The sequence below is a fragment of the Equus quagga genome, chromosome 1 (assembly GCF_021613505.1).
Source record: "Equus quagga isolate Etosha38 chromosome 1, UCLA_HA_Equagga_1.0, whole genome shotgun sequence".
NCBI classification, from domain to species: Eukaryota; Metazoa; Chordata; class Mammalia; order Perissodactyla; family Equidae; genus Equus; species Equus quagga.
Genome location: NC_060267.1, coordinates 138,093,920 through 138,121,870, shown reverse-complemented (window position 1 = coordinate 138,121,870; position 27,951 = coordinate 138,093,920). Strand labels below are relative to the sequence as shown.

Genomic DNA, 27,951 nt, shown 5'->3' with positions numbered 1-27,951 from the left:
CACACCAGTCCCTTGATGCAAGGGGATAAGCTAGGGGTGGGGTCACAGGTGCTGGAGGTAGACAAACCAGGACATACAGAAGACAGGGACTGCATGGTGGGACATCACAACCTTTATTTACTTTTGAAATCGTTACAACAGAACCACAGATTGACAAAGGTAATGGCTGAGCCAAAAGCAAATCAGGAAGTACAGAAATGTCCCACCCCCGAATGGCTGCAGAGGGACACGGCACACAGGGGCCACTGGTCCTCACCTGTCAGAGCAGCCTTCTCAGCTTCTCTGGCTTGTGAGGCCCTTCAAGGGAACTGCAACCAGACCACCTCTCAGAACACTGACCACTCCAGCCCACCTAGAGAGCGCTCTACTTGGGTCGCCTCTCCCACCCTTACCCTTAGCCAAAGGACTGAAAGGACCCAAGCCTGTTGTCATCTTCAGCATCCTTGTGGCCCCAGGATCAACAAAGGGAGGGTGCAGGGACCCATAGGCCCTGCACTGTCACCTCTACCTTGTTTCCTCATGCTCCCCACCCCCCTACTTCCTTCTCCCAGCTTCATCTTGCTGACAAAACATGGATGCCCTGATATCCCTGGCATAGTTGAAGCGTTCTGTAGTCTCAGGCTCTGGGAGCACTTTTTCCACAAAACCCCTGCAATTTCTTGGTAGGTACTTGGGGAGCTGTGGATATGGTGTCAAACCTCCCCAGGAAAACACTACCTCAGAAATGGGGAGAACCTGCCCAGCCCAGATGCTGCTCCCCCTGCCTACAGGGAGATCTGATCTGAACCTATGTCAAGAGACCCTCCCTTCTCCAAGGGACACTAGGAGTGGAGGGAGAGCGAAGGGCCACGTCTGCGGCAGCCTCCTCAGGGGCAAGTCTGCATGGCAGAAAATGCTCTTCCAGAAGGAAAGCCCTTGGAGACCCCGAGGCCATTCCACTACAAACTGTTATGTTTTAATCCTTTATTAGAAACCATGCAAACTTTAATACAAAAAAATACAAGTGCAATAAGAATCTTCGTGTCAATACAATTCCCAGGATTTCTCATCATTGCAGCCATCCGAAGACTGGGCCTAGCTGGGACACCCCTCTGCAGGCCAGCCTCACCTCACTTCTCTTCCCTCTTGTCTCCTCTCCAGTCAGGCCATAAGGGAAGCCTGTCTCATGCCTTTATTTTTAAATTTCCAGACCTGATTCCCCACTATCCACACGAATTCTGGACATCTCAGGCTCCCCACTAACTGAGGGCTTGAGTGTCCTAGGCCTGCAGGCCTGGAGGATTTTTACCTCCACAGCCCTTCCCCGTTTCTCCAGCCCTGACCTTGATCTCCTACTAGATCCCAGGAAATGCGACAGACAGAGATGCCAAAACCAGCCTCTTGGTTAGAAAAGCAGCATACACACAAAATGTCAGAACAACCAGTCCACACTCTGACCAGCCCCTAGTGTGCCCTAGTTGCTCACCAGGCACAGCCCCCGCACCTCACCTGCCCTGCCCACATCATCTCTAGGGCCTGAGCTGCCCAGCCCAGGGCAGCCCCCAATGCCTGACCTCCTGGCTGGAGGCTTAAGGATCTCTTCTCCCTGTTTCCTTTAACACCTACTGAGGACTTTCATTTAGACATGGCTTCAACCTGCAAAACTACTCCACCAGTTTTTAGGTTATTTAAAAAAAAAAAGATACAACAAGAAAAAGACAAGTGTGACAGCAGCTAGGCAGGTATGGGAAGCAGGGGGGACAGGCAGCACCGTCCCCTAGCTAACTTGGGGCAGGGCAGCAAGAGGCACCTGGCACCACCTGTGTGGTGGGCGGCACTGCAGGGTCAAAGGGAGAGGCAGTGGCTTAGCAGGCTCCAGGGGGCGCAGGTAGCGCCCAGCCATCATGTGGATATCCACTTCCACTCCTCCCTCCGGTGGACTCAGGAAGGAGGGAGGGTATGTCAGTTTCTCTTGGGTTTGGTCCAAAAAACCCAAACAAAGAGGAGGTTGGAATCAGGTTCCCCCCGCTCCCAGCTCCCACAAGGTCACGAGTTAGCCGTCCCCACCTCACTCCCCTCCCAACCTTCTCCATGGAGCAGTGGCGCAATGATGGGACAGGAGCAAAGGAAGGAGCTGGGCCTGGGCCTGGAGTGGAAGGAGGTCTGGGGGCAGGACTGCTGCTGCCCTGGGCAAGCGGGGCAGGAGGGGGAAAGGGGCCTAGAGGGCTGCCCAGCACTGAAGCGGTCATGGGTCTAGAGGGCAGCCTGGGAGAGGAAGCCAAGGGCCCGGGTGCCTGAACCAGGGCCACCAGGGAAGTGGGGGGGGCGGGAGACAATGTCGGCCCCGTGGTCGGTGCGGGCCCTGGCGTTTGCCCGGAACGTCAGCCTGTAGGTCTCAATCTGCAGTGACACGGGAGGAGGGAAAGGAGAGGGTAACAAGGGAGACAAGAAGGGGAACAAAGGGGACGGAAGACGAGACCAGAATGTCATCATTAGATGCCTGGAAAATAAAAGGTTGCTTCGTTAAAATTTAGGCCACACACTAGTCAAAAAACAAAGGAGTTTCAATTTGCAGCCAGTGGCAGGGCCCCTGGCTGGCCCTCAGGCCAAGCCCAGCCACTTACTTGTCTCCTGGATCTGGCTGTCCAAGGTCTGGGCCTCCCTTTGGTCACCACCCCCTGACAGGATGGTGTGGCCACTGAGGCCACTGGCTGAAGTGGGGGCGCCAGCTTCGGGCGCTGCCTCAGGGATGGCCAGCTCCTCCCCAGCCGGGGGGCCCGGACACGGAGGGGCCTCGCTGCCACCGCCCTCAGTCTACAATGAAACAGTGAGGGAGACAGTGCAGGGTCAGTTGGGGAGGGAGTGGGATGGGGTGAAGGCGGGTTTACACACAGCCCCCACTCCCGCCGCCCCGGCTCCCAGTGGATTAAGGTACAATCATGTGGCACCTAGACCAGGCACTCTCCACCCCTACCCCCGCCCGTGAGACCGACTCCTGGCTCCGAGGGCCTGATGCAGAGCAAGAACACAGGCTCTGGAGCAGGAGACTGCAGCCCCAGGCCCCGGGGGGCAGCCTGGCTAGTGACACACTCTGAGGACTCCTCTGTGAAATGCAAGGCTTCCTGAAGCCTCTCTGAGGTGACAGGTGCCAGGCTTCTCAACAAGGCTGAAACCAAATAAAAACAGCTATGACAGCAGATCATTAGCAACGAGCCTGAGGAACCATCTCAAGACAGTAGGTCTGGACTTGGCTGGGAAGCAGGGGTGCTGCAGACTGGTTAGGGAGCTCCGGAGCTTGAAGTCAGTTCCCCAGGGGTGCAGCCTGCCTCCTCTGACCCAGCGTGTCCCAGAGCACCCCCCACGCTGTGTGCTCCGAGAGGGTTCTCAGTAGCTCACGGGGCAGCCCTGCCTGCTCATCTATCTGTCCACGTACCCCGGGCACTGAGGCCTCTTCTGTGCTGGGCACCCTTCTGGGGCCTGGGGGCACAGGAGAGGGAGGAAGGTGTCCAAGGAGGTGTGATCCAGGCAGACTTTGGGGGCCTGGAGGGCTTCATGGGAGAAGGACATGTTGGGGACAGTGAACATCCTGTAAAGCAGAAGAGGGAAGGCCAGCAGGAGGCCACTGGTGACGCAGAATGCCTGTACCATGGAATGCCCAAAAGGTGAAAATGGAAGATTCCACATGGTTTTCAGTCAGAACAGTGAAAGAAACAGGCCTCTGTATTAGAAAAATAATTCCAGAAATAATAAAGAAAGGGAGATAATGTAAATAAAGAAAAGAACACAAGACTTGGGGTCAGAAAGGCCTAGCTGAGCCCTGGTCTACCTACACTTGCTGCGTGGCCGCGGGCAAGTGACTCCACCCAAATTAGCACCCCAGGAGACAAATTCCAGAGTGCTCCTCATAAGGTGTTGGGCACAAACTGAGAGCCTGTGACAGAGCAGGACCACAAAATGTTCACCGAAGCCAGTGAGGGTTTGGATCAGAGCACTGAGGGAGGACAGGACAAAGGATGGGCTGGGAGGGCCCAGCGCGGGGCAGTCACGTCGGAGGGAAGGCCCAGAGCAGCGGTTCCTGCCCTCCTCCCTCGCTCACCTTTCCCCGAGCAGCTGCAGCTATCCTCCTCACGCTCAGAAGATGCCGCCCCATGAGTCCCCTCTACCCGCCAACAACACGGAACAAAGAATAGACAGTATCTTGGCACACAAAGGGTCTCACAGTACTGTGGAAGGAGGGTGGGAGGGAAGAAGAGAGGGAGGGAAGGGAGAGGCCCAGCCAGATCCGAGGATGGGAAGCCCAGCCACTCAAGCGCTCTCCCAGAGCCCTGGGCGGTCCCTCCAGAGGCAGGTGGATGCCAGGCCTGACGTCACTGGCAGTGGAAAATGTGCTCTCCTTCTCCCAGGCCTGGAATGGAACCTGACATGGAGTGCGTACACATACTCCCCTCTTTCTTGAGGAAGCTGGGGGGGAACTGTGCCGTGCAGACCACCCCGTCATGGTAATCTGTGCCTCAGGCCACAGTCCCTCTGAAAATGGCTGAGACGGGCACAGAAAGTAAGGAAGGTCATGGCTCTTAGGAGAAGGTTCTGTCTCCAGCCGGACAGGTGAGAGGTGGCTGGCCGGGGGCCTCTTCACTTCTCCTGCCTGCTCAGGGCTGATGATGGACGATGGGAAAACAGCAATGGTGTGGGGGAAACACGACGCCTGAAGAGACTGAGGGGCGGTGACAAGCGCACATCTACTGGGAACCCAGACTCCAGCCGCACAGCCCCACCCCTCCCCAGCTGTGTCCCCTTGGTGGCCCATTCACTACCTTCACGGCACCTCCTGCAGGCAGGTGGCCCACATTATCAAGGGATCCCACCTTCGCCTGGGCCTTCTCCTTGAAGTTCAACTTCTGACTTTCAATCTTGACATCTCCTCCCCCTGGAACCACAAAGAAACTGGTCACTAATGGGGAGCAGAGAAACACCCCTGCAGGCAAAGCCAGGAGGCTGGGACAGAAGACTGGCTATGCGCCAACACAAAAATGGGGAAAACGTGACCAGCTCCCATTTGGTGGCTCTGAGGACAAAGAGGTACAGTGAACACACTTTGTCAAACAACGGTTCTCTTCTCAAAGTCAGGTTGACAATCTCTCCCCCGAGTCGGCAGGAGTCCCTCCACAGACAAGAGTCATCCTCACTGCCACCCCAGCCCGCAGCCTGTGCAGCTGTGATCAGACTTGGGCAGGCCCAGGTGAGCCTCCAGGGCAAGCCTCCAAAGCTGCCAACATGCACTCTGGCTTTGGTTTTCTCAGCAGCGTGCGACTCCCTCTAAGCCCGGTCTCCTCCCATGAACACCCTGTCCATCGGGGTTGTGATCCTTGTTTTACAGCTGCTAGAACTGATGCTGGAAGAGAAGTGACTTGCCTGAAGTCACCACCAACCTAGTGATGGATAGAGACAGGACAGAAGTGTGCTGTCTGAGCTGTTTAACTGAATCACCCTGTAGTGAAAAGATGGCAGGCAGGAGGCAGCAGCAGCCCTGACTGTGAGCTGAGCCAGGGCAGACACGGACTGGGCCAGCCACGCACTCAGGCCCATGGGCAGGGGTGTGGAGGAAAGGCAGCTCATACACAGGGCAAAGTTCAGAGCTCACAGGCAAGAGTGTGGCCGTGGGATCAAGGACCAGCCGGCCACACCTGGCCACCAGCCCCTCATGAGGCCCAGGCGCTTGGCTTCCCTGTGAGCCCTTCTCTCACGCTTCTATCTCCTCTCAGCTTACATCACAAACCTCAAAGCCCAGCTTCCTGCCAAATTCTGCAGGTGTCCTACACACTAGAGTTCTGGCCTCCTTGCTAAAACTGGACTTCAAATCACCGGGTCTCCCTACGGAAGGAGGTATCTCACAAGAGTGGATTTTCCAGATAAAAGCGGGAAAATGAAGGCTAGTTAGGGCTAAACTGTTTTGATCCTTTTAAAGGGAACACATTCTGAAAGGGATGACGCCTTTTGCTGTGAAGCAAAGGAGTTTGCTTAGCCTTCATCTTGCGTGGCCCCTGAGGACTGAGACACCAGTGTCCCTGTTGCTGCAGAGCTGGTTCCCCACCCCAGATCTGCCAGAGACCTGGAACCGCGACACACGAGGCTGTCAGGGTGATTGCTGAGGCAAGAGCGCAGGCTCTGCCCAGAGGCCTCTGGGGAGCACCGGGCCAACTGCACTGTGGAAGTCAACCCTGCGCCGCTGCAGTCACAAGACCCACGACTGCGGGCAGAGGCGGCATTACTGACGGCCCACTATCTCCTGCCAGAGCTGGTGGGTGATGCTTCACTGCTTGAGAACATCCTTTGCTCCTGAATCTGCCAGGTGAGTCCTGGCCACCGCTCTCTAGAGCTCCTTCAGCATTACCTCCTGATTTGAAAGCTCCCTGGGAGGCCCAGCCAGGTTCTCAGCCCAGAGCGCACCTCCCTCGGAGCCCCAGGCCAACAGGTCCTCCAGATGATGCCTGTGCACATGGCAGCCTTGACAAACCCTTCCTCCTCCAGCTAAGCGATTAGCTCCCCAACGCCCCCTCCCTGACAGGGACTGAGGACTGTGTTGTTTCCACTGCTGTGTCCTGGGTGAGGGTGGCTCCAGGAATCTCTACAGAATGACAAAGGCATAAGGGATGACACCTAGCCGGCCTACGGCAGGACGACCCATCCCAGGCATCCCGGGACAAGGGAGGCCCTACTCACCAGGCTTGTGCTTGATGTTAGTCTTGGACCCACACTTGGAGGAGACCTTAGAGATATCGACCTTCTTATTCTGAATCTGAACCTGAGGAGAAAACACACAAAAAATTGCCTCAGAGAGAGCGTACACTGTCAGGGTCAAAGGTATGCTCCCTCTATGATCTTCTCTGTGTTTAAGTTTTCTCTCTCCCACTGTAAGCCCCTGTGTCAGTCTGCTCAAGGTCAGGGTCACCTCCCAAAGTGCTTAAAGAGCCCTGGCCCTGCTTGTAGCTTCTGACCCCACCACCAGCTGGACCAAACCAATGTGTCCACACGTGCCAAGGCCTTTCCATCCTGACTCTATCCATGCATCCACCAAACAGCTCTTCTTTTTGGAACCAAATGTCTTGAAATGTCCCTTTTGTTCCACCCACCTCAAATCTTACGCATCAACTCCCTGCCCAGAGATAATCCGGAATAACATTTCATCTTATTCCCTTCCAATTCTTTTCAATGCATTTTTCCCTCGTGGCTGACAACACACATACACATATATCTATACCTGTATCTATATCTATGATTTTGTATTGCTGCTTAATTCATGTTACAAGCATTTTCCCATGAAAGTTGGGAAATGCAAAGAAAGGACCACATAATAATCTATCCTATGCAGTCCAATATAAGCTTAAGTATATTCCTGATATTGAACATTTAGAGGTTTTTTCCTATTTTAAACTATTATCACCATGGCAGCAATGAATATCTTTGTGAACAGAAGTGTTGGCAGCTCTGATGACCCTTTAAGCAAGATGCCCAGAATTCACTCAGTCAAAGGCTCAGATTGTTTTAAGGTTCTTTCTTTTTTTTTTCTTTTTTAAGATTTTTTCCCCCTTTTTCTCCCCAAAGCCCCCCGGAACACAGCTGTATATTCTTAGTTGTGGGTCCTTCTGGTTGTGGCATGTGGGACGCCACTTCAGCATGGTTTGATGAGCAGTGCCATGTCCGCGCCCAGGATCCGAACTGGCGAAACCCTGGGCCACCAAAGCAGAGCGCGCAAACTTAACCACTTGGCCACAGGGCCGGCCCCTGTTTCAAGGTTCTTGAAGCATGATGCCTAACTGTTTTCCAGAAATGCAACGACAAGTGACACCTCCACTACAGAGATTATACGTTTCTGTCTCGCTGTATCCTCCCAGCACTGGATACTCTCATTAAAAAGAAAAAACAAAACTTTGCTAATTTACAGATGGAAAATGCTTCACTTTGGTTGCTCTACTTATTATTAAGGTCACTATCCATTTGCATGCTGTGCCACCTCACGCTCCTGTGGAGCACTCCCCCTCCTGCATCAGCCAAGGGAACGCTGCCTGGCCCTGCTGTGCGCGGCCGCAGGTGCACTCCAGCACGCTGAAGTTCTACATCTGCAGGGACTGAGCACCGACTGAGGCGTCGCTACCTACAGGCTCCCCAAGGTCTTTCCCTAAGCTCAGACTCTGTCCATGTTTGGTGGGTAATCAGAAGGATGAATGGCCTTGCAAGACTATTTATCCAAAATGAATCACGATACAGCTATGCCTTGCGGTTGGAGACTGGTTTGGGTGTCCTCTATACTTGGTCTGGCTTTCAAGATGGCCAACAGACTTTCATCAATGTCTGTCTTGCAGGAGCTTTGGCAAAACATCTTGGTACCAGGACTGATGGCATGTCTTTAAATCAGCAAGGACATCTGCAGACCCGAGTTCCCACTGGGTTCTTGGATAGTGGCTCCAGGGTTCCTGTGAGCGGTCCAGCTGTTCCCTGATACTGTGGAAGAGCCTGGCCTCCCACTATTATCAACCCCTTCACGCAGGGCCCACAGAGCCCTGCCAGCAGGTGTCACACTCTTCTGGTGGGGTTTCATCACAAGGCCGTTAAATAGCTACCTTCTTAGGATTCTGTTCTCCTTTCTTCAGTGTCAGGAAATATGGCCTCCACCACATTTCAAGAGAACAGATGTGGTATCTACTGTATTTTTAATCCCCACCCACAGCCCAGCGCCTGGCACAGAGTAACTTTCCATGGCTGTCAGCTTGCCTGAGCCATCATTCTTGCTTCTAGAATTCTACTCATGCTGTTCCCCAGCAAGCTCATTGCAGTCTCCTTCTCATCCTTCAAAAGCCTGGCTCAAAGGCCACATTCTCCAAAGCCTTCCTTGGCTCCAGCTTCACTTCATCTCTTCTTCCCAACACCTCTTAAAGGAACGTCAGCATCAGCAGGACACTACCTGTTTCACGCGTTCAATAATCACTTACCGAGTACCTATCACCATCAAAACAACAGCCTCAACATAACCTCACCTTCCCAACAATGCTGGAATTCTTCCTAAACAGGAATATAGGGAAGGCTCACCACAGTGCACCCCTACCAAACTCATAGCTCCAGGCACAGGGCATCACAGCTGCCAGCATTACAAAGAGGGAGACGACCAGAAGAGTGGAACACAATGTGCTTCCTGATAGAAATCAACAGAATCCAGATTCCAGGACAAACTACTTGGTTTACTCATGCACAAAATTACTCCCCTCAAAAAAAAGTGGACAGGGGCAGGCCTAGTGGCGTAGCAGTTAAATTCACACATTCTGCTCCAGCGGTCTGGGGTTCACCAGTTCAGATCCCGGGTGTAGACATGGCACAGCCTGGCAAGCCATGCTGCGGTAGGCGTCCCACATATAAAGTAGAGGAAGATGGGCACGGCTGTTAGCTCAGGGCCAGTCTTCCTCAGTAAAAAGAGGAGGATTGGCAGCAGATGTTAGCTCAGGGCTAATCTTCCTCAAGAAAAAAAAAATTGGACAAGGAACTTGTAGAGTAAAAGAAAGTAAGACTTTAAGAGACAAGAGACATATCAACTAATCACAATTTATGGACCTTACTTGTATCCTGATTCAAATAAGCAAACCTGTTTAACATATTTTTGGGATTTTTAAATATATATACACATGTATATTAAAGAGTTCTTATCTTTTAAAATTTTATACTAGAATATTTACAGATGAATGACATATCTAGGATTTGCTTTAAAATAATTAGGGTGGGCATATATAGAGAAGACTGGCCATAGAGGTAAAAGAAGCTCGGTAGAGGGTACATCTGGTTCATTTTACTATGTTTTCCTACTTTTGCATATGTTTGGAAATTTCTATAATTAAATGTTTTAAAAGCTTAACTGCGCCACTCACTTAACAAGGCCCAATACCTCTGAGACGCAGCTCTGCCTCCTCAGGCTGGGATGCAGAGGGTCCATAATCCCCTTCCAAGCGATCCCCCTCTTCTTTCCTCCCCTGGCCACTTGCCTCCACTCAATGCTCTCTCTCTTTATGGAGCCACGTGCTGCTTCTCTGGCCTAGAGCGTGTGTTTCTCATGCTTCGAGGACCGGCCCAAGTGTCCCCTGCCCAGTGAAGCCTGACAGCCAGCAGAAGCCATACCCCTCCCTCTCTGTGGTCCTCTTGGTACACAATCAACCCCAGCACCCACCATACGTCGCTCTAGTTGTATGTTTACATGATCTGCCCCACTGGTCTGGGATGACCCTCAGGCCTACTCCAGATATCAACATATGCTATTGAAACGACACTGCCAACAGGTCTCAGAACCCATCACACATACATATCTCCCCCACTGAGGAGGTGAAATGGAACTAAAACTGCCACAGAATGTTAAATTGGGACTAGCCATGAAATCAGCTACTGTGTTCCCTTCCCTGATATCTTCCTGGCTCTCCACAAGGGGGATGTCTGTGTGTACATGGGGGTGTTTTGAGTGTGTGTGTGTGTGAGGAAGATTCACCCTGAGCTAACGTCCATTGCCAATCCTCCTCTTTTTCTGCTTGAGGCAGATTAGCTCTGAGCTAACATCTGTGCCAGTCTTCCTCTACTTTCTATGTGGGATGCCTCCACAGCATGGCTGACGAGTGGAGTAAGTCTACAACATGGGGGCATTTTTGGAGCACCAGTAATTGAGATCCTGCTCCAAGCCTCTCATCCCAGTGGTATGTCCAGAATTTCCATATTGGGGGCGGGGGGGCACCCTGGGGTTCAGATGTGTAACGCACAGTGGGCCCACTCTTTTTAAACTTCATGTTTATTTATGGTGGCTTTATGGTGGGGCTGATGCAACCACATTGCCTCAGTCCAGGCTATTTACCCTCATCTTCCCACCTGGAAACACTGCTCTCAGGTGGTTTCCTAATGCTCTGATGTTTAAGGAAGCCTCCAAAAATTAAAATGCTTTAAAAAAGTACATTCCCCTACAAAAAAAACTTGTTTGAAGTCATGTGTAGGCAGCGTAGGAAGACCATAGTAGGTGATAGATAAATGATGACTATTTTCAGAGCTCTTACCAACACCACACAACATATTTAAATGCATTTCTGTGTGTCTCTCTCTCACACACACATAAGCAACCCAATTCCCTCAGAATCCCTGTTTACCTTCTGTTTTCATCCAGGCCAAATGCCTGAGAGGAAATGCTAGGGCTAGTGCCTACTTGGGCCCCTCATAGGCTAGATCTTTATCACCTTAACCAGATGCTGCCTTTAAAAGCTTCACCCACTTTGGCTGATCCCACACCAGGTGGACAACTACCAAGCTGGCCAAGCACACTTCACCCGAGTGCAAAGGATGCAGTTTCTGCCCACGCCAGGAAGAGCCACTGGTGGGAAAATGACTGGGAAGGAGGTGCAGTGAGGGAGTGTGGGGCAAGAAAGGGATGCCCTGTGGTTGCACTTTTCACAATGGAACTGCTCGGTCGGGGGTGTTGGTAGACCATGGGCAGGATGGCATGACCAAGGGGGTAGGGGGGACAGAGCCTGAAAATGACAAGGGTGAGCAGAGCAGGACTTAGTACAGTTCAAGACGGTAAGGAGAAGGAACTGAATGAAACCAAGAGAGACCAAGATAGGACAGGCTCTCTGACACTGGGGGTGGGAGAGAAGCAGGTGGAGAAGAAGTGAAGGGCAGGGGGCGCATGTGGATGGCTCCATGACACGCCCCTGGCACACACTGCAGAGTCCTGCTTGCTGGGCACTGTCACAGGAACACGTGGAAAATATACAGGGTGTTCTTTACATGCTCAGTGACAACGATACTTTGCCTTGTCTCTCCCTAGGCCAGGACCTCCCTGCGAGCTGGAGTCACTTGTGACCCCAACACAGATCTTAGGGCTGGCACAGAATAGCATGATAAAAAGTATGTATGTTTGGGGGCCGGCCCGGTGGCATAGCAGTTAAGTTCGCACGTTCCGCTTCGCCAGCCCGGGGTTCACCAGTTCGGATCCCGGGTGTGCACATGGCACTGCTTGGAACGCCATGCTCTGGCAGGCATCCCATATATAAAGTAGAGGAAGATGGGCACGGATGTTAGCTCAGGGCTGATCTTCCTCAAACAACAAAAAAAAAATGTTGGGATTGAAGAGGGAAGGGGACAAAAGGAAAAGGAGGGAAAAGCGGATAGGAGGAATGGATTAGAAAAGGGAAAAAGTGGGAGAAAGAGAAAAGAAAGGAAAGAGGGAGAAGGTAGGGAGAGGAGGAGAAAGGGCAGAAGAGGAAAAGAGAGCAGGAGAGTAACAAAGATGAAGGGCAAGGCAGAGGAAGGATAGGAGGAAGTGTTCATGAATCCTCTGGTTCTACAATACAAGGGTTCAAGGATGGGCTTTAGAGAAATCCAGACACCTGTCTCAGAGTCACGACCACTGCCATGCTAAGTGGGACAGCAGACAGAGGTGTGTGTCCCCAGGAGCAGACTCAAGACAGGCAACGGGCCTGCTACTGACAACTGCCCTCAGACCAGGTCTCTGACACAGCTGGAGGAAGACCTAAGGCCTCTCACCCATAAGGGTGAAAAGATGCCAAGTGGGCATCCTTGGGTTGTTGTTCAGGGGTTTGCCAGAAACACTCGGGCTAAGCACATTTGAGCATCGGGGCTTCCCCTCACTTCACTAGCCTGCTTCTTGAGGAAAGCCCTGGGCCAGCCTGCCATGGTCCTTTCAGCATGGGCAGGTGGTCCTCTCCCCAGTGTGCCCACAGTGGGCTATGCCTTAGATGCCAGCCATCCAGAGCTTATACTTACATTACCACCTCCAGGGACATGCTTAATATTGTCCTTGGAACCACACTTGGACTGAATATGGCTGTAGCTCACTTTTTTGGAGACTATCTGGACCTGGATTTTTAGAGAACAGAAAAAACAACACAAAGGGAGAGGGCTGGTTAGAACCGACAGAGGGCAGGCAGTGAGTCCACACGTGATGACACTGACCAACAGGGTGTTGTTAAAACTCCGCCCCCACCTTCAGCAGAACAGCTGTGGAAAAGCACAAGGGAAGGAATTTGGAGGAGCAGGAAAAGGAGTGAAAATACGAACAAACAACACAAGGTCAGAAGTTGCAAAAGTGATACATGGCCGTCATCACCGCTCCTTGGGGGCTAGGCTGTGGTACACAGGCCCAGACAGCAGCAGGTCCTGGATGCCCACGAAGGCATGGCTCTGCCCCCTTGCTCCTCTCTCCACAACAGCTGGGGCACAGTGTCCTATGGCAACTCTCTGCAGGTGGCCTGCACAGAGCGGCCCTCACCCAAGGATGGCACTCCCGTTAAATCTGAGGCCTAGAACTACTACAGTCAGACCCACTCTGGGAGGCAAAGGCTGCTTAGCAAAGCATCAGGCGGCTGGTGCACAGGGCACAGATCTGATATTAACAGGAAGGAAGGGACATTGTTCAGCTATAAATGCAAATGGACCAGAGGCTACTAGACTTGCTGTGCAGAATCTTGGACAGCAGAGGGAGCGCAGGCCACAGGCTCAGCAGCCTCCACACTTCCACAGATAGCCCATTTGTCTTGGGCTTGAGAGAGCAGGGTACAAGTGAGGTTTAGGTCTAGACTTCCTTTTGACTCAAGGGTAAAACACCTTCTTCAATCCTCCAAATGCCCGATCCTGTGCCCTGTGAGTTTCCTGTGCAAAGAGAACAGGCTCTCCACAGGGCTGCAACGATGCACAATCCGAGGGGCACAGCACACCGTGCTGTGTATGAATGGCTTCCCCAGGAATGGAGCCACACAAAGGCCCAGGCTCTATGGGCTGAACAAAGAATTCTTTTTGAGCCCTCTCAAGAGGGAACAGTTAGTTGCCAGCTTCCTTCTTTCCTTTACTTCAGAGCCCTTTGCAAATGATGCAGCCCCCAAACTGCAGATTTCTTCAGAGTAGAGAATTCCACCCTGAGACACGTTAACCCAAACACCTCACTGTTTCTTGCCTTCTTTAAAACTTCAATGAGGAATAACTGGTTAGCCAAGCACTTCCTAATGAACCCTGGTCTGAACCAGAGACTGCAGGACCTCTAGGCATCACCCAGGAGCCACGGTGCAGCCTTTTTCACCCTGCCGGACTGTACACAATCCTTGGCCTGAGACCTCCCATTCTGGTCCCTAGGGACTGGAGCTCAGGCTTCCCTGGCAGCCCTGGTCAGAGAGACCACCTACCTGCCACAGCTAAGGGAAAGTTCCCACGGCAAGCAGGAGGGGCCTGGTTCCAGGGTGCGGAGGCAAGGGGCAAGAACCTAGAGTTTTAGTTACCTCTGCCCTTCAGCCGATGTTATGATCCCTATGCCGAGTGGGTTTCCGTTGGGAATGAGCACCCTAACTTTTGTTAAGAGGTGACTTGGGGAACCAGGACAAATGAAGCTATCTCCATACCCAGCAGTGTTATGAGACGGGCTTTCTAGTTCAACTTAAAGCACAGGTCTCCAGGGTTCCAGATGTGGGAAGGTTACCAATGCCATGTCTGACTGAGGAAGAACCTGGGTGCTCTGCGTGTTGGTGTGCATAACTGGTAGGTTTCAGATGAAGCTCAGTGTGAAGGAAGCGACTGAATGTTTTCGGATACATTTTATCCAGCTGAATAAATATTCCCCAAAGGGCTAATAGGCTCCCAACTCTGTTAATTTTCAGGGTTAATAAAAAAAATTTTGGATTGGCTGTCATCAAACACAAAGGAGGAAGATGGGGAGAAGTAGAAACTAGTTGAGGACAGGAAAAAAGTGCAATAGAAGGGAAAGTGACTCAGGCTAGAGGAGACAGTTTATCATCTTTTACCTTCAAGAGGTAATAGTCTAAAGAAAACTCACTTTCCCAGCAGGCGGTTTCTGTGCACTCGCAATTGGGCCGGCTGTTTTAGTGACTGCGTTAGGTTCAGGCTTTCGAGCTGTAGCAACTGCCTCTGTTTTTTTCTCTACTTTGGCCTGGATGGAGATAAAGGGAGGGCAAATTTCAAACCAAGAGGATAAGAGCCCAAATGCCAGCAAGGAAGAAGACTGTAAGGGACTCGACTTCAGGCCAGGCCACCAGGCAGAAGCAGGTCATCCTTGCTCCTAGGAAAAAATACCCATTTCCCAGGGTACACCAAGCCAGAGCGAGGAGCTACAGACCAAAGTCTTGCAACATGAGGAAGAGATTGAGACGACATTCACGGAGAAAAGGTAGGAAGAAGGGCAAAATTCATGATTCTCTTCTGAGTGTGTGGTGGGGTTATCAATTTTCAAATCACAATGCCCTCCCACTCAAATGCTCTGATATGCCCCAAGCAACCTGCCATCGTCACAGAGAGCCACTACTGATCATGGGAAGTGTTACACCCTTCAGTACAGTGAAACAGAAAATAATTTAATCAAGTTACTCAACTCCCCACCAAGACCCCCAGCAACTTTTGCACCATGAAAGAATAAGAGCATAGAAAGGGGGAGATGGGCCATCAGCACCACAGCCCCAGAGGTCTGGTTGGGTACACCTGAGCCACAATCTCTTAGCAAAAGCAACTTTCAGGCCCTTATCCTAGACTAATCCAGTTTGCCATCAGTGTTTTCCAACAGTACCAGGATTCTGCCTCATTTTGGATCCTCTTCAATTTTTTAACAGCTCTGGATTGCAGCAATTTAAGTATCCTATCCTGAGGAGGGGGTGGGGAGTGGCGGTTTAAGTGCTAGAGAAAGATGTAGGAAATGAGAAGGTTACTGCTCCAGGGACTTGAACTTGGATTTCTGCCGTTGCCTTTTTCACATACCAAGTGCCCACAGTTGCTAAGAGTTAACAAATAATTCCAGGATGGATGCAACCAGAAAATCCTTAAAGGGCACTGTGGCCTGCCATGTCTTTCTCCATTACTACACTCTGTCAAGTCCTTTTATTTAGAAAAGCTGGAGGCTCACAGCAAGTCATCTTGGCCAGAAGAGGACACCCTGGTCCTCTTTCAGACAGAATCTCCACCCAAGTCATGGCTCGGGGAAGGAAAAGGCATTCTGCCTTCTGCCTATCCTGACGCCTACAGTGCAGGGGTAAGAAACATGAAAAACCAGGTTCATGTCCAGTCTCTCTCACCTCTGCAGAGTCTCAGAGGTTCCCCTCTATTTGTCTTGTAAAGTAGAAGAACCCTTTTGCCTCCAGACAAAAATGTATGCCTAAACTCCAGAACACAGAACACAAGCCCCTCTGACTGAGATGGGAGGAAAAAGCCCAGAGCTCCGTCCACCCCTTCCCTGCTGCTGGGACACAGAGCCCAGGCTGAAATTCCCTGACACCGAATTCAATGTCCTGACTGCCCTTCTTCTTTGGTGGGCCTCTTGGGTTGATGTGAGGACATGCCTGGGGAAAAATAGTTCGATGCGGCAGCGGAAGAAGCAGGGGCCAGCATGCCAAGGACCTCAAGCTCCCTGGACTCACCCGGCCTCCTCCGGGCTGATGCTTGATGTTTTCCGTGGAGCCAACCTTGGAGCGGACATTCTTCAGATCAGGGGCAGAAGCACTGGTAGCCGGGCGGCTCAGCCTGGGGGCAGAGGAGCTGGGCTTGGCTGATGTGGGCTTCTTGTCCAATGAAGGAGTCCCAGAGGGCCGGGAAGGCGTAGGTGTGGGCTTGACTCGACTGGGAGCCACCCCTGCTGGGGGTGCTGCCCCAGGGACAGTGGTGTTTTTCTTCATGGAACTGGTGGAGGTGCTCTTTGAGCGACTCAAGTCAGCTGCAAAGGCAGGAGTGAGAGATAACAAGGGTTCATGGGGAGAGAGCAAAAGGGAGCCTTAAAGCCACAGAAGAGGTAGGGGTTTAAATCAGGGTTCCTCAATGTGGGGGATGGGGTATTACCTGGTGCAGACTTTGTAGCCATCTTCTTGATGTCTGCAGGTTTTCCCTCAGTCTTGATGGCTGCACATACATACGCTTTTTAACATTTAACATAACGTTTAACAAATTGATCTACCGAACGGCTCATATAATACTGAGATTAATTCATTCACTCAACAACTACCGAATGTCCCTTTTGAACCAGAGGCTGTGCTAGTCTCTGAGAATAGAGTAGTTAGACAGCCACGTAAAGACCGTGCCCTATGGAACGTACAAGGCCAGGCACTGCATCTAATTCTTTTCTACATCTTGATGCTGCCTTCCACATGACCTTAGAAGTAAGTTATAAATACATGCCTATGGAATCGAATGGCCTATTTCTTATCACGTAAGCCCATAACCACAATATGCTAGGGGCTGTGGAGTTACTAAGAAAGGAATAGTAAAATTCTACCTGGGAATTCATGAGAGTCTCCTTCAATCAAGATTTTCCTGAATATATACACACTTGCTAACCTCACAGAGAGAGAGAACAAGGCTGCTGCTTTTCAACATACTCCATTAAGGACTGGTGCACAAGCAGGTCTACACAGCTCTCTGCGATGCTGCCTGGAGCTACAGCTGGGGCAAAGCCAAGGCCTCACCCTTCTCCCCACTGGTTCCCATGGGAAGGAAGGGTGACAACACTTACCAGTGGGCTTCTTGGGCAGGGGTGCCGGGGGACTCCTACTGCTTGGCCCAGCTGAGGCAACAGTGGCAGCTGCTGTGGCTTTTGGAACAGTTTGGGTGCTCTTAGAGCCAGGCCTGGAGGCTGGGGCAGAGGCTGGCTTGGACGGTGAGGCTCGCTTCTCAGGAATCTTTGCCTCTGCAACAGGCTGGTGACAGGGAAGTGGGAACAGAGCTGCAGGTCAGCAATAGCCCCAGGAAGTCATGCCAAAGGATGGTTCTATATAAGCCTACAGCAGGAAACAGGGGTACTGTGTGTTTGGCAGCTACTGACAAGAAAATATATACGGCTGAAAGATCAAAGTCCTCCAGACAACATGAGAAATGGGCCATATAGAGTGCTGTGTGATCTGGGGTCAGGAAACAGGGAGTCAAACTACCTCAATCCAACCTAAACCAGTGAGAACGAACAGCCCTGAAAAGTATTCCACACCACAAACTATGCTTGCTTCAGGATCTACTGCATTAAACACTGAGGAATTTAATGTATTAAATACTTGGCCAAAGATTAAATATATAAAACAAAAAATTAAAAATTATGATGTTCAGTCAAATTCAGCTATTCTTTTGGTTAAGATGCACCCAGTGAATGCTGAACAGAATAGGGCTGCACATGGAGAGAACACTGGCTGAATCAGTCAGGTCAGAAGCCTGAGCTCCAGCCCCAGTTGAGTCTTCCACTCACAATGTGTTCTTGGGAGATCACTGAGCCTCTCTGGCCTTTATTTTTTCATTTGGATAAAGGAGGGTGGAACAGAGGATCTCTAAGTACCAGCTTTGATAATACACGACGTTAGGGACTAGAGAATGGGAAGTCTCTGAGAGGCAGAGATGATGAAAAGGGGCAGGCGGAGGGTGCAGGCCTGACCAACAGAAGGAATGAAAAGCACTGATATCACAGCTATGGCTGAAAGCCAAAGGAAGAAGTTTCTCATGTAGATGCACAGCATCCGGGCTGCTCTAGTTCCCCTCCCATGGAGGCTGGGCACATCGTCACTAGTGAGGAAGGGAAGGAATCAATTTGGCCTGGTTTCTACAGGAACAGGGGATGAACACTATTTTGATAAGCAAACGTACCATGTTACTCAAGAGAATAAGCCAAACCACAGTCACAGTGCATGCAGCCCTTTTAGTCCAAAAGAAACAGCAACATGGAGGGCAGTGTGTTGGTGGAGATAAGTAAGACATTGCTTAAATGGAAAATCAGCTGAGGAGATGCTCAGAAATTAAGGGCTGACATCCAATTAAATAAACTCTAACCCTGCAAACGCAGGGAATGAACATTTCTACAAATGAAGTCCCTAAGTATGGTATGAAGAAGCCTAAGGTTGGAATCAGAGGAACTGGTTCAGTTGGCAGTTCTCTGGAACATGTTGTAGGATTTTGTGCAAAAGAATTCTCTTTCTGTCTGCTCTAAAATTTGAGGACTAAGGGCCGGCCCAGTGGTGCAGCAGTTAAGTACACGTCCTGCTTCGGCAGCCCGGGGTTCGCTGGTTTGGATCCCGGGTACGGGCATGGCACCGCTTGGCACACCACGCTATGGCAGGCGTCCCACATATCAAGTAGAGGACAATGGGCATGGATATTAGCTCAGGGCCAGTCTTCCTCAGCAAAAAGAGGAGGATTGGCAGCAGATGTTAGCTCAGCGCTAAACTTCCTCAAAAAAGAAAAGAAGAGAAAAAATAAAATTTGAGGGCTAACTCAGATACCCTGTGGAGTCTCCTCCAGATTTTCAATGCTATGACTATGATTCAGAATAATCTACTGGGATCTTATTATTTTGCCAGTAAGACCAATAATGAAAAAATAAGTTAGAAAAAAGTCACTTGGAATAGAAATCTCTAAAGGATGTGACATTCTTCACACATCAGGCTCTTGGCCTCAGCAAGGTGCAAAACCAGCCTGTTTTCATAACTGGAGTTACCCTGTTTTTGAATTAATATTTTCTATTCTGCCAGAATCATAGATCTACTTATTTTTCTGATAAGCTTTTTTCCCTTTGTTTTGCTTCTATAAATCTTTCTATCAAAATAAAGATAAAAAGAAATTTCATTAGACTTTAGTTTCTCTCTCAAAATGTTTCCATCTGTTTCTCATCTAAAAGACAAACAACAGTAATAATTGTAATGCAGATCATCTCTTCAGTTCAGCTATATCTTGAAACGCTGTCTAAAAGGTGCATGGCAAAGAGCCATGGAAGAACAGTGTTGACAGAGGCCATAAGCACCAGCACTGGAGTTAGACGCAAGTTCAAATACCGGCTCTGCCACTTACTGGCACTGGAGCTTATGAAGATTATTTAAAAGGAGGATATTAATACACATCATGGATCATTGACAGAGAATTAAAGGAGTTAACGTATATAAAGAAACTGCTACAGTACACGTCACTTTTATTATTACAGAGTGAAATTTCACTAGACAAGCCCCTCCTCCCTACACCCTCCTCTGTCTCCCCCAGGATTTGCTGCTGAATAAGTGTGAAGTAGGAGCTGAGCTATCACTCCAGTCATCTTCTCTCTGGCCTCTTATTCAGATAAATTGTTGTCTAACAATCAGGAAAAATAGTCAACTGGGTAAATAAGGATCAGAAAGCTTTATGAGATTTCATCACTCCTTGTCTATGACAGGATTTCCCAGTTTCTTGGCCAGGGTTTCAACCTGGACTACAATTCCTAGATTCCACCAGTTTTCTTCACAAGATTAGATTAAAACACTGATATTCTAACACAGGAAACTATTTCCCACCATAAATTTAAAGAATGACATCAGGCTGACCTAAAGGCTCTTCTTAAATAAAACAAAATGTTAAGGAAGGCAGCCACAGACTCCACCTACCCTCTCATAGAACCCTGTGAAGCTAATCCTGCTCCAAATTGACCAGTTTCTAGGCAATAATGTGTGGGTGACCTGGAAAACTGAAAAGTTCAGAAGGAGCCCAGTGAGAGGTGGCCTAATGCCAAAAGCAAAGTAAGTTACCACATGATGCTGGAACCTGCTGAGTTCAGCTCGAAGAACTTACCACAAAAGTAATGGGTAAAATTCACTTCTGCAGGATGATTAAAGAGAAAGACAAAGAACTGAATTTGACTGAGAATTCAATGTGGGAATCATACTAGAAATAGATATCTGATTAGTAGTTGGAGTAGAGGAAACTGGTTAACAAGTATTTACACAGATGAAGCGTAAGGAGGAACCAAAGTAGATGCCATACTGTCTCCAACCAGTGCAGGGAAAGGGACAAAGCATAAAAGGCCTTCAAATGTTATGGCTGCAACATGGGCCCCCAAATTGATTTCCAAGTCGCCCTTCTCACTTTTCCCTTGTCTTTCCCCCATTCTACCAGCCCAATTCCACTGTCTGGCAGCAACAAGAGTCTATCTGACCCTCAGAGGGGAAAACTTTTCCCTGACACAGTGGTTAGATGACAACTTACCTTGGGCTTCGCGTCTTTTGAAGGTAACATGGAAGAAGGCCTGGTAGTGGCGGCAGCAGGGCGTTTGGGTGGGGCAGCTGCTACTAAGCCTGCAGCAAGGCTCATGGGTTTTTTATTCGACCCACCAAAAGTGGTGGGAGCTGGCTGCTTAGGGAGAGAAGTGGGCTGTGTTTTGGCTTTCGATGTTGAAGTCTTTGCAGGTTGAGTGGTGGCCAAAGGCTTTTAAGTTGATTTGTTGTTTTTTGGGGTTTTTTTTAAAGGCCAACATCAAACACACAGACAAGAATACAAACAAATGAAAAAAAAGTATAAATTGCACAATTCAAAGTAAAATTATAAGCAATGAGGATATACGCAACTGAAAATTAGCATTCCTTTCTTCTGAGCCCAGTGAAGAGTGGAAAGACACCAGATTAGAGAGAAAGAAAACTGAGAATTGTTTCTTAATGACAGTGGCACAAATTCTAGCAGTTTGGCACCTGAAGACTTAAATTCAGGAATAGCTTTAAACAATTAACTAACTTTTGGTGGCAGCAATAAATCTATGAAGAAAGCCACCAGCAGATGATTAAGCTATTACTATCTGGACCTTGATAAGGCAACATCAGCATCCTCTTTTAAAACCACACTAATGTGTGGCATTTGTAAGTTTCAATAAATACCAATAAGTTTCTGAAGCTACGATCCACCTTAAAAATCTGTGTTCTCTTTTCATGAATGTAGATTTCAGAATCTATTTCTGAGTAGCTCTGTAATTCCGTTTATTGTTGTTAGGGGAAGCAGAAACAACCTCTACAGGACATTTCTACAGATATTAAAGATCATAAGGTCCATGGCACAGATTTTAAGGTTTGAATTAGGCCACTATGGTAAAATGGGAATATAAAATCTTTTCCAAGCATATTCAAACTTAAGGAAGGACTCATAATAGCTCAGCAAAAAGAAATTTCATTCATTATTCAAGCAACAATACCAGAAGCTACTGTTTAAAAAATTATAGCAGGAGAAGATAACCCACCATTCTGGCACCTACCTTTGTTTTCTTCTCTGGGCTTGGTGGGAGCTCCTTGTTTGGAGGGGCGGTGATGTCATTTCCGGTCACACTCACAGTGGGCCTTACTTCTTCTGGCTTGGCTATTCCTACGGGCCAGAAAGTTATGCTAAGCAAATGTTTTTCATACCCATTCTGAAAATGCAAGTCTTAGGAGAGACAGACTACTAACTAGCCCTTCATTCTGAAAAAAATCCAGAGCTGTGCTGCTGAAATGTGGACTAGACTCCCAAGTTCTCCTTATTGTGATGGAGGACAGTTTTAGATTCCAGAGATTCAGGCAGCCTGTCCCTGTGGAGAAGTAACCTAAGTGGGATCAATGGAAGGAAATGGCCCTTAAAGTTTGGTTTCCCTTCCCTAGAGACCGGCGAAGGGGTTCTGTCACCCAACCACTAACTCCCGGAGCACACTGGGGACAAAAACCTCTTCTACTAGAGTTTATCTCTTGGAATAAAGGTTGCTGGGAGATGGGATAAGAGCCAGAAGATCATCCAATGTCCTCCCCTTACTTCCTTTCCCTCTAAAGCACCACTTTATGGAGGATGTGAGATTAACTTGATCTAGTTTTAGCAGTGACCCAGATTTCCAACAAGGGTGAGGACACCCATGAAATCAGACCCAGGGCCAGAAATAGTCTACTCCTAAAGCTATGCCCAGCAACATCACTGTGGGGCAGTTACTCCGGATTTCAATAGGGTTACAGCTGAAAGCATTAAAATACCATAAAGTTTATAACCTGGGTGTGGGGAAGAACTTTCTAACTGACACAAAATCCACAAGTCACCAAAGAGAAGTTTGGCTAAAGAAAAATAAAAAATTTCAACGTGGCCAAAAGAACAATAATAAAAGTCAAGAGACAAGTGATAAACAGGAAAAAAATATTGAACCTCACATCAAAGACAAAGAGCTTATTATATAAATTACTCCTTCAAATCAGTAACTCCTATAAAGGCCAATAATCCACTAGAAAAATGGCCAAAAGAACAGTTTACAGAAATACAAATCACTTCTGAAAATATGAAAAGATGTCCAATCCTTCAGAGAAATGAAAATTAAAACTATATTGAAACGCCCTTTTTAACCTAACACACTGTCAAAAGTCCTAAAATTTGAAAATAGCTGTTGTGGACAACATGAAGATATACACTGCTGGTAAGTGTGTGAAACAGTACAATTCATGCGGGGTAGTCTAGTGGCTGAAAATTACAAGTGTAGATATATTCTAATCCAGAAATCCAATTTCTAGAAATTTCTCTTAGAGATAGTTACACACTTGCAAAATAGCAAATGTGTAAGGTCTTTCACCAGAGCATCATTTCTAAAAGCAAGACTTAAACAACCTGGAAGACTGCTAATAGGAAAGCGGTTAAAGCATCATGGCAGAGTATCAATGCAATCTCTGAAGCTGAAAAATAAAGCACGACTGATATGGAACAAGCTCTACTAAGTGAAAAAAAAAAAGCAAGGGGCACAATAGTACGTAGAACATGAAACCATTCGTCTACAAAAGGGATGGGTGAAAATATGTTACTATTGAAAATACTCTTGTATGTGCATTTTAAAAAAGTCTCTGGATGTATCATGATGAAACAAAACAAGACTAACAATTTTGATAGGGGAAAATGGGGCACAAAACTAGGGAGGATAGGAGGCTTTATTTTAAAACTTTTCGTTTTGAAACAAGTATAGATTTACAGGAAATTGCAATGAAATGTACAGAGAGGTCCCATGTAACCTTTCAGCCAGCCTCCCCAGTGTCAATATCTTGCATAACTATAGTACGCCATCAAAACCAGGGTACCAATATTGGTAAAATCCACAGAGCTTGTTTAGATAGTTCCAGTTTTACAGGCACTCATTTGTGTGTGTGTGTGCAAGTACGCAAATACGCAGTTCTGTGCAATTTTATCATGTGTAGCTTTATGTAACCACTACTAATAATCAAAGCACAAAAATGTTCCATCACCACAGGGCTCTCTCATGTTACCCTTTTATAGCCACTCCACCTCCCTTCCCTTTCCAATCCCTAAATCTCTGGCAACTACTAATCTGCTCTCCATCTCTATAATATTATTTCAAGAATATTACATAAACAGAAGCATACAGTATGTTACCTTTTGAGCCTGGCTTCTTTCACCTAGCATCACGCTTTTGAGAGGCATCGTGTTGCTGCATGTATCATTAGTTAGTTCCTTTTAGTTGTGGAGAAGTATTCCAAGGTTTGGCTGTGCCAGTTTAATCTTTCACCTACTGTAGGACATTTTGGTTGTTTCCAGTTGTTCACTACTATGAATAAAGGTGATATGAACATGTATTTACAGGATTTTGAGTAAAATAGTTTCACTGTTAGCATATGGAAATGCAATTGATTCTTATTTGTTGATAGTATATCCTATGACCTTGCTGACCTCACTTATTCTAGGATTTTTTGGGGGTAGATTCCTTGGAATTTTCTATATAGACAATCATGTCACCTACAAACAACAGATTTATTTCTTCCTAAGCTATATTCCTTTCTTTTCCTTTTCTTGCTTTATTTTGTCAACTAGAACTTTCAGTACTACGTTAAATAAGAGCAATGGCAGCAGGCATAATTCCTTGTTCCTGATTTAGGGTGAAAGCATTTAGTCTTTCACTATTAACTATGATTTTAGCTGTAAGATTTTTTGTAGACGCTCGTTATCCAGCTGAGGAGATTCTCTCTATTCTTTGATGAGAGTTTTATCATGAATGGGTGGTGGATTTTGTTAAATGCGTTTTCTGTGTTTATGATTCTTCTTCTTTAGACTGTTCATACGGATTACACTGATTTTTGATTACTGAACCAGCCTTGCATATCTGGAATAAATTTCACTTGGCTGTTGTGTAGAATTATTTTCATATATTGCTGGATGTGATTTGTTAATATTTTGTTTAAGAATTTTTGCATCTAAGTTCATGAGAGAGATTAGTCTGTAGTTTGTTTTGTACTGTCTGTCTGGTTTTGGTATCAGCATAATACTGACTTTCTAAAATGAGCAAGGAAGTGTTCCCTCCTCCTCGTTTACGAAAAAGAATGTGTAAAATTGATGTTATTCTTTAAATGTATGGTAAAATTCTCCAGTGAAACCATCAGAAGCTTTTTAATTAAAAATTCAATTTTGTTAATGGTTATTCAGGTTTGTTATTTCATCTTGGCTGAGTTTTGGTAATCTGTGGTTTTTAAGGAATTGGCCCATTTCTTCCAAATTGTCGAATTTGTGAGTGAAAAGGTGCTCCTAGTATTACCTTATTTTTGTTTTAATGGCTGTAGTGATATCCCCTGTTCCTGCACTGGTGGTTTGTGTCTTGTCTCTTTTTATCTTTTTCAGTTTTGTTAAAGGTTTATCAATCCTATCTTTTTTTTTAAGAACGCGCTTTTGGTTTAGTACATTTTCTTTGTTGTTTTCCTGTTCATAACTTAACTGATTTCTGCTTGCTTTGGATTTATCTCGTTCTTTTTCTAGCTTCTTGATGTAGCAACTTCGATTATTAATTTGAGACATTTTCTCTTTTCTAATATAAGCACTCAATGCCATAAATCTAAGAATGTCATTATTTTCCCTTTATTTCTGAAGGAATATTTACCAGACAAAGCATTTGTAGTTGACTGTTTTCTTTTCTTTTTTTTTGAGGAAGATTAGTCCATCTGCCACTAATCCTCCTCTTTTTGCTGAGGAAGACTGGCCCTGAGCTAACATCCATGTCCGTTTTCCTCTACTTTACATGTGGGACACCTGCCACAGCATGGCTTGACAAGGGGTGTGTAGGTCTGCACCCAGGATCCAAATCGGTGAACCTTGGGCCACTGAAGTGGAACATGAAAACTTAACCACTGCACCACTGGGCTGGCCCTGTTCTTATTTTTTAGCCCACAAAAAAAAATGTGCCACTTCCTTCTGCCCTCCCTGGTTTCTGATAAGAATCACACTATCATTTGAATTGCTGTTTCCTAATAGATAATGCATAATTTCTCCCCGGCTGTTTTTAAGATTTTTTGTCTTTAGTTTACAGAAGTTTAATTATGATATATCTTAGCATAGATTTCCTTGGGTTTTCCTATTTGAAGTTCGTTCAGTTCATGAATCTGTAGGTTTATGTCTTTTGATAAATTTGGGAAGTTTTCAGTTATTATTTCTTCAAATAGTTTTTCAGTCTCACATTCTTTCTCATCTTCTGGGATTCCAATATATAAATCTTTTGTAATTGACACAGAAGCCTTTGAGGAGCTGTAATTTTTTTTTCTGTCTTTCTCTCTGTTGTTCAGACTGAATAAATTCTATTGATTTGTTCCCAAGTTCACTGATTCTCTTCTTTGACATCTCCAAACTACTACTGAGCCCACTGGACACTTTTTTTTTGAGGAAGATTAGCCCTGAGCTAACATCTGCCACCAATCCTCCTCTTTTTGCTGAGGAAGACTGGCCCTGAGCTGACATCCATGTCCAGCTTCCTCTATTTTATATGTGGGACACTTGCCACAGCATGGCTTGACAAGCTGTGCATAGGTCTGCAGCTGAGAGCTGAACAAGTGAACCAGGGCCACCGACGTGGAGCGCACAAACTTAACCACTGCACCATCAGGCTGGCCCCAGACACATTTTTTATTTTGATTATTGTATCTTTCCTATCTATAATTTTTTTTATATAACTTCTACTTTGCTGAGATTTTCTAATTTTTCACTTGTTTCAAGAGAATTCGTGGGCCAGCCGCATGGCCAAGTGGTTAAGTTCATGCACTCTACTTCGGCGGTCCAGGATTTCACCGGTTCGGATCCTGGGTGCGGATATGGCACTGCTTGTCAGGCCACGCTGAGGTGGCGTCCCACATGCCACACCTAGAAGGACCCACAACTAAAATATACAACTATGTACTAGGGGGCTTTGGGGAGAAAAAGCAGGAAAAAAAAAAAGATTGGCAACAGTTGTTAGCTCACATGCCAATCTTACAAAAAAAAAGAGAGAGAGAATTCATAATTTCTTGTTCAAGCAATTTTATGATGGCTGCTTTAAAATCCTAACTTCGTATTTTAGTAGGTAATCACTGTTTAAATTTAGTGTGAAGGTTCTGGCTGTAGTTTCAATGACAATTTAGTTTCCAGAGCCCTTGCAATGCAATTCTGGCCTGCTATGTTCTTCTGGCTCCATGAGGCTGTCACTCAATTCCTGCTGGTAGTGCCTGCAAGGGCTGAAGGCACTTCCCTGGGCCAGGTGGTTTTACTAGGTGGGGGTTGACTGACGCTGGACCCATGAAATGCAGACAGTTTCTCTTGGCCTGTTTTCTGGCTGCCCAGTGCTGGTTCCTGTTCAATCTCTGTTGATACTGCTGGGAGCAGGAAGCACCTACCTGGCCTTCTGCTACTGGAGAGAAGGGTGTAGGAGGAAATCTACCTCAGTCCCCTTCTGCTACTGGGTAGAAGACTGGACGACTTCAGGCCTATAGATGCCAGCGGTGCTATCACCTGGTGGGGGACAGAGGATGGGTTTCCCTGCCAGCGTGGGTGGCTCATACTGTGTTGGTGCCAGTGTGGGTGGATCACGCCTGCAGCTGCTGCTAGGTGTGAAATGGGCAACAGGTGGGCTCTCATGAGCTCTGCTGACACTGTACCAGCACGAGAATCCAGTCCTGTACCGCTACTACTGATTATGGGTAGAAAAATAGGGCTTACTAGTAGGTCTTTACTGGGCTTCCCTTTTCGTGGTCTTTTAGCACGAGAGAATTGGCTTTTCTTTCTTTTTTCTTTTCCTTTTGTTTCCCGATCTATGCCTGTTGGTGATTCCAGCTTGCAGGTACTCTCCAGTGCCCAGATTGGGATACAATAGGAGATTAAAAAGAAAACCCAGGGAACTCACTACACTGTCCTGCTTCAAGTCCTAACATCCCTACACAGTCTGCCCTCTCCTTT

The 27,951-nt window shown here is 47.6% G+C and overlaps 1 protein-coding gene across 13 annotated transcripts in view; it reads right to left on the bottom strand.

The window, feature by feature from the left end:
* Nucleotides 1-90: 90 nt before the first annotated feature.
* Nucleotides 91-27,951, bottom strand: part of MAP4 (microtubule associated protein 4) — a 126,185-nt gene continuing 98,324 nt past the window's right edge. For 2 of the 13 annotated variants that reach the window (XM_046665835.1, XM_046665905.1), the window contains 11 exons: nucleotides 22,010-22,116; nucleotides 20,977-21,195; nucleotides 17,507-17,690; nucleotides 16,837-16,911; nucleotides 16,422-16,714; nucleotides 14,834-14,947; nucleotides 12,778-12,870; nucleotides 6,700-6,781; nucleotides 4,794-4,906; nucleotides 2,604-2,793; nucleotides 91-2,479 (listed from right to left, as the gene is read on the bottom strand). In XM_046665835.1, the coding sequence (XP_046521791.1) occupies nucleotides 2,472-2,479; nucleotides 2,604-2,793; nucleotides 4,794-4,906; nucleotides 6,700-6,781; nucleotides 12,778-12,870; nucleotides 14,834-14,947; nucleotides 16,422-16,714; nucleotides 16,837-16,911; nucleotides 17,507-17,690; nucleotides 20,977-21,195; nucleotides 22,010-22,116 (1,478 nt within the window). In that variant the 3' untranslated portion in view covers nucleotides 91-2,471. Of the gene's footprint in view, nucleotides 2,480-2,565; nucleotides 2,794-4,793; nucleotides 4,907-6,699; nucleotides 6,782-12,777; nucleotides 12,871-14,833; nucleotides 14,948-16,421; nucleotides 16,715-16,836; nucleotides 16,912-17,506; nucleotides 17,691-20,976; nucleotides 21,196-22,009; nucleotides 22,117-27,951 lie in introns of those variants that run through there. The other 11 variants (XM_046665853.1, XM_046665914.1, XM_046665878.1 and 8 more) reach the window with 8 other exon arrangements.